At 42.2% G+C, this 6,000-nt stretch overlaps 1 protein-coding gene across 1 annotated transcript in view; it reads left to right on the top strand.

Annotated features, from left to right (window-relative positions):
* hmcn1 (hemicentin 1) overlaps window positions 1–6,000 on the top strand; it is a 214,294-nt gene that overhangs the window by 149,692 nt on the left and 58,602 nt on the right. Inside the window, exons 32-37 of the mRNA XM_039001765.1 lie at window positions 120–228; window positions 370–539; window positions 2,612–2,766; window positions 4,548–4,671; window positions 4,904–5,005; window positions 5,696–5,872. Of these exons, the coding sequence (XP_038857693.1) occupies window positions 120–228; window positions 370–539; window positions 2,612–2,766; window positions 4,548–4,671; window positions 4,904–5,005; window positions 5,696–5,872 (837 nt within the window). The remainder of the gene's footprint in view (window positions 1–119; window positions 229–369; window positions 540–2,611; window positions 2,767–4,547; window positions 4,672–4,903; window positions 5,006–5,695; window positions 5,873–6,000) is intronic.

Below are 6,000 nucleotides of genomic sequence, written 5' to 3' on the forward strand. Positions count from 1 at the left end.
TCGAAATCCTTCATGAAAAAAGTAGTTTTTTGAGTTGGTGTTAGCAACAGGTCAATCTTTCTCGGACTTCTTCTGTATGTTATGGGTGTGTTTAGAACCCTCTGTCTGTCCAATCACAGTTCCCCCTGTGGTGGAGGGAGGGGACGAGGTCACAGACACCACGGTCATCATCAACAACCTCCTGGAGCTAGAGTGTCGTGCCACGGGAACACCTTCACCCATCTTCACGTAAGACCCATACACACACACTTAGACATGCATGAAGACACAGACACACACGCATGCACGCACGCACGCACGCACACACACAAACACACACATAGACAGACACACACTTTAATGGGCTCTGTCTCTCTCTCTGTTCTATAGGTGGTTTAAGGACGGTCAGCCGGTCAGGCAGGGTGAGGGGGTGAGGGTCACGGCTAATGGCCGTCGGCTGGTCATCTCTCGGCCCCAGGTCTCAGACACGGCACGCTTCCAGTGTGTGGCAAGCAACGAGGCCGGAGACCATAAGAGGGACTTCAATGTGGCCGTCCATGGTATACATACTGCTGTGGTTCTAGAAACTCATACTTTCTGTGATTTACCATTAGTATACAGTGCATTCGGAAAATATTCAGACCCCTTGACTTTTTCCACATTTTGTTACGTTACAGCCTTATTCTAAAATGTATTAAATATATTTTTTCCCCTACATCAATCTACACACAATACCCCATAATGACAAAGAAAAAACTGAAATGTCACATTTACATAAGTATTCAGACCCTTTACTCAGTACTTTGTTGAAGCACCTTTGGCACCGATTACAGCTTCGAGTTTTCCTGGGTATGACAAGCTTGGCACACCTGTATTTGGAGAGTTTCTCCCATTCTTCTCTGCAGATCCTCTCAAGCTTTGTCAGGTTGGATGGGGAGCGTCGCTGCACAGCTATTTTCAGGTCTCTCCAGAGATGTTTGATCGGGTTCAAGTCTGGGCTCTAGCTGGGCCACTGTGTTTTTTCAAATTTAATCAAATCAAACCTTATTTGTCACATGCGCCGAATACAAGTGTAGACCTTACTGTGAAATGCTTACTTACAAGCCCTTAACCAACAGTGCAGTTCAAGAAGAGTTAAGAAAATATTTACCAATGTAAATAGTCCGGTGGCCATTTGATTAATTGTTCAGCAGTCTTATGGCTTGGGAGTAGAAGCCGTTTAGGAGCCTTTTGGTCCAAGACTTGGCGCTCCGGTACCACTTGCCGTGCGGTTGCAGAGAGAACAGTCTATGACTGGGTGACTGGAGTCTCTGACAATTTTTTGTGCTTTCTGGACTTCGTCTTGGCTGTGTGCTTAGTGGTGTTGTCCTGTTGGAAGGTGAACATTTGTCCATGTCTGAGGTCCTGAGCGCTCTGGAGCAGGTTTTCATCAAGGATCTCTCTGTACTTTGCTCTGTTCATCTTTGCCTTGATCCTGACTAATCTCCCAGTCAGGTTTCCTACAGACGTGACGCTTGGCATTCAGGCCAAAGAGTTCAGTCTTGGTTTCATCAGGCCAGAGAATCTTGTTTCTCATGGTCTGAGAGTCCTTAGGTGCCTTTTGGCAAACTCATAGCGGGCTGTCATGTGCCTTTTACTGAGGGGTGGCTTCTGTCTGGTCACTCTACCATAAAGGCCTGATTGGTGGAGTGCTGCAGAGATGGTTGTCCTTCTGGAAGGTTCTCCCATCTCCACAGAGGAACTCCAGAGTTCTGTCAGAGAGACCAACGGGTTCTTGATCACCTTCCTGACCAAGACCCTTCTACCATGATTGCTCAATTTGGCTGAGCGTCCAGCACTAGGAAGAGTCTTCCAAACTTCTTCCATTTAAGAGTGATGGTGGCCACTGTGTTCTTGGGGACCTTCAATGCTGCAGGCATTTTTTTGGTACCCTTCCCCAGATCTGTGGCTTGACACAAAAGTCCTGGAGCTCTACGGACAATTCCTTCGACCTCATGGCTTGGTTTTTGCTCTGACATGCGCTGTCAACTGTGGGACCTTATATAGACAGGTGTGTGCCTTTCCAAATCATGTCCAATCAATTGAATTTACCACAGGTGGACTCCAATCAAGTTGTAGAAACATCTCAAGGATGATCAATGGAAACAGGATGCACCTGAGCTCACTTTCAAGTCTCATAGCAAAGGTTCTGAATACTTATATAAATAAGTTATTTCTGTTTTTTATTTTTAATAAATATGCAAACATTTCTAAAAACATGTTTTCGCTTTGTCATGATGGGGTATTGTGTGTAGATTGCTGTATGTTGCTATGTCGTTCATTTCATGGTGTGATGTTTATCTTTTGCTCTAAATGGAAGACCTGGGCTGAAAATGTTATAGTTTTTTCATGCAAATTCATGCTCTTTGATAATATTGAATTCTGGTATGTATTTTACTATAATTCTGGTATTTTCCTATAACTCTGGTATTTTCCTATGTGGAATCTGTTTTTCTCTTTGCCTCCCCAATATCCTCTCCATTTGTCTGTAATCTACTATGTTTTCTTTCTTCCACTCTTTTCTCCCCTTTCCTCTCTCTCGTATCTTCGACCTATCCCCTCTCTCTTTTCATCTCCCTCTCTTTCACTCCAGTCCCTCCATCGATCCGCTCCACCGGTCCCTCTGAGAGGTCCGTGGTCCTCCACAAGCCCATCAGCCTCCAGTGTGTTCCCAGTGGCACCCCTCTCCCCAGCATCACCTGGCTCAAAGATGGCCGCCCTGTGGACACCGCCCAGGAGTACCTGAAGGTACAGGACATGACTCTATAATTCTACCTCCCCATTTGGCCATCTCTGATACTATAGTTCTAGCTCCCCTCTTTGTTCAGGTTTATTATAATTCTAAGTCCCAGTTACAGTAATACTCTAGACGTTATTGTTATTCTAAGTCCCAGTTACAGTAATACTCTAGACGTTATTGTTATTCTAAGTCCCAGTTACAGTAATACTCTAGCCGTTATTGTTATTCTAAGTCCCAGTTACAGTAATACTCTAGACGTTATTGTTATTCTAAGTCCCAGTTACAGTAATACTCTAGACGTTATTGTTATTCTAAGTCCCAGTTACAGTAATACTCTAGACGTTATTGTTATTCTAAGTCCCAGTTACAGTAATACTCTAGCCGTTATTGTTATTCTAAGTCCCAGTTACAGTAATACTCTAGACGTTATTGTTATTCTAAGTCCCAGTTACAGTACTACTCTAGACGTTATTGTTATTCTAAGTCCCAGTTACAGTAATACTCTAGACGTTATTGTTATTCTAAGTCCCAGTTACAGTACTACTCTAGACGTTATTGTTATTCTAAGTCCCAGTTACAGTAATACTCTAGCCGTTATTGTTATTCTAAGTCCCAGTTACAGTAATACTCTAGACGTTATTGTTATTCTAAGTCCCAGTTACAGTAATACTCTAGCCGTTATTGTTATTCTAAGTCCCAGTTACAGTAATACTCTAGACGTTATTGTTATTCTAAGTCCCAGTTACAGTAATACTCTAGACGTTATTGTTATTCTAAGTCCCAGTTACAGTAATACTCTAGACGTTATTGTTATTCTAAGTCCCAGTTACAGTAATACTCTAGACGTTATTGTTATTCTAAGTCCCAGTTACAGTAATACTCTAGACGTTATTGTTATTCTAAGTCCCAGTTACAGTAATACTCTAGCCGTTATTGTTATTCTAAGTCCCAGTTACAGTAATACTCTAGACGTTATTGTTATTCTAAGTCCCAGTTACAGTAATACTCTAGACGTTATTGTTATTCTAAGTCCCAGTTACAGTAATACTCTAGACGTTATTGTTATTCTAAGTCCCAGTTACAGTAATACTCTAGCCGTTATTGTTATTCTAAGTCCCAGTTACAGTAATACTCTAGACGTTATTGTTATTCTAAGTCCCAGTTACAGTAATACTCTAGACGTTATTGTTATTCTAAGTCCCAGTTACAGTAATACTCTAGACGTTATTGTTATTCTAAGTCCCAGTTACAGTAATACTCTAGCCGTTATTGTTATTCTAAGTCCCAGTTACAGTAATACTCTAGCCGTTATTGTTATTCTAAGTCCCAGTTACAGTAATACTCTAGACGTTATTGTTATTCTAAGTCCCAGTTACAGTACTACTCTAGACGTTATTGTTATTCTAAGTCCCAGTTACAGTAATACTCTAGCCGTTATTGTTATTCTAAGTCCCAGTTACAGTACTACTCTAGCCGTTATTGTTATTCTAAGTCCCAGTTACAGTAATACTCTAGACGTTATTGTTATTCTAAGTCCCAGTTACAGTACTACTCTAGACGTTATTGTTATTCTAAGTCCCAGTTACAGTAATACTCTAGCCGTTATTGTTATTCTAAGTCCCAGTTACAGTACTACTCTAGCCGTTATTGTTATTCTAAGTCCCAGTTACAGTACTACTCTAGACGTTATTGTTATTCTAAGTCCCAGTTACAGTAATACTCTAGACGTTATTGTTATTCTTCCAGTTGGTCAGATGTAGTTCATGTGTATGTTTCCGTGTTTCCATAGTTGGAGTCGGCCGGTAGGACACTGCATATCACGGAGGCCAGAATAGAGGATGCTGGGAGATATACATGTGTGGCAACGAACGCAGCAGGAGAGACCCAGCAACACATCCGCCTCAGTGTCCATGGTAACAGCAGACCCAAAACTCCCCAAACTCTCACTAGGTTTCTCTTCCTGTCTGTCTACCTCTCCTTTTCCATCCTTCTTCACCTCTTCCTATTCCTCTTGCTCAGTGTCTCTCCCACTCATCTCTTTCTTGTTCACTCTCTCCCTCTCTCTTTCACTCTTCTGTCTCCCTCTCCCACACTCTCTCTGTGTCTGCTGTGTCTGCTACTAAACCATATTGTGCCATTCTACAGAGCCTCCAAGCGTCCCTTCTTCTGGAGAGACCTTCAATGAGACCATCATAGCAGGCTACCCCATCCAGCTGGAGTGCAAGGCCACAGGGAGTCCAGTTCCTGGTAAGATCTCTCCAGCCCTAACCCTTGACTTCTACTAAGTTATATTACTTACAACAATATAAAACCACATACCAATGTGCATATTCAGGTTTTTTTATTTTCAAAACAGCAGGTGTTTCTCTAAAGATCTAATATCACAGGAATATTTTCACGAGCAAGCTGTTTTAAGCAATTGCAAGCTTATAAGGAAGACATTTTACTACAGAGAATTTTTTTCACCTGCATCTATGCCCCCTTGGCAGACTGGCTATGTTGGCATGGTGATCTGTAGTCTAGTTTATGGATCAATAAGAGCAGCCTGTTGAGAACCAATAAAGCTTTTAGATTCAATACATTATGGCAATATTTTATACTTTATTCAGTACTTTATGGCAATATGTTATACTTTATTCAATACTGTATGGCTGTAAAGAAAACTGGATGGAGAACAACTGATAGAGGCTAGCTGTGTCTAAATACTGTGAAAACAGTGGACTTACTTTCATCCTTCCTTTTCATCTCGTATCTGAGAAGAACTGAATAGGTCTTTAATATTACTAGACTGGAAATTCCATACAGTATCCATCATATTTCTTTCACGCTGAGAGAAGCCAGATAAGCTTAACTTAAAGAATGAAGAAATAGGATACATTTTATGAGCATCTGGACACAGTCTTACCTGTCTTTTCTTATCTGTGTCGATGCGATCAGCCATTACCTGGTACAAGGACGGTCGACCTCTAACCAGCGCAGCCGGGGTGACCATCCTGAAGCGCGGTCAGCTGCTGGAGATCGACCGTACTCAGCTGTCCGACGCCGGGCTGTACCGATGTATAGCAGTCAACGTGGCCGGAACCTCAGAGCTCTCTCACAGGCTGCAGGTGTACGGTGAGTGAACGATTGACCTCGTCCACATAAACTACTACGACAGCAGCATGACCACATTGTGTTGGTCAGATGTGTAAAGGAATGGATGAATGGAGGATCAGGTTGGGTCAGTGCCCACCTGACAGATG

The sequence above is a fragment of the Salvelinus namaycush genome, chromosome 10 (assembly GCF_016432855.1).
Source record: "Salvelinus namaycush isolate Seneca chromosome 10, SaNama_1.0, whole genome shotgun sequence".
Lineage (NCBI taxonomy): Eukaryota > Metazoa > Chordata > Actinopteri > Salmoniformes > Salmonidae > Salvelinus > Salvelinus namaycush.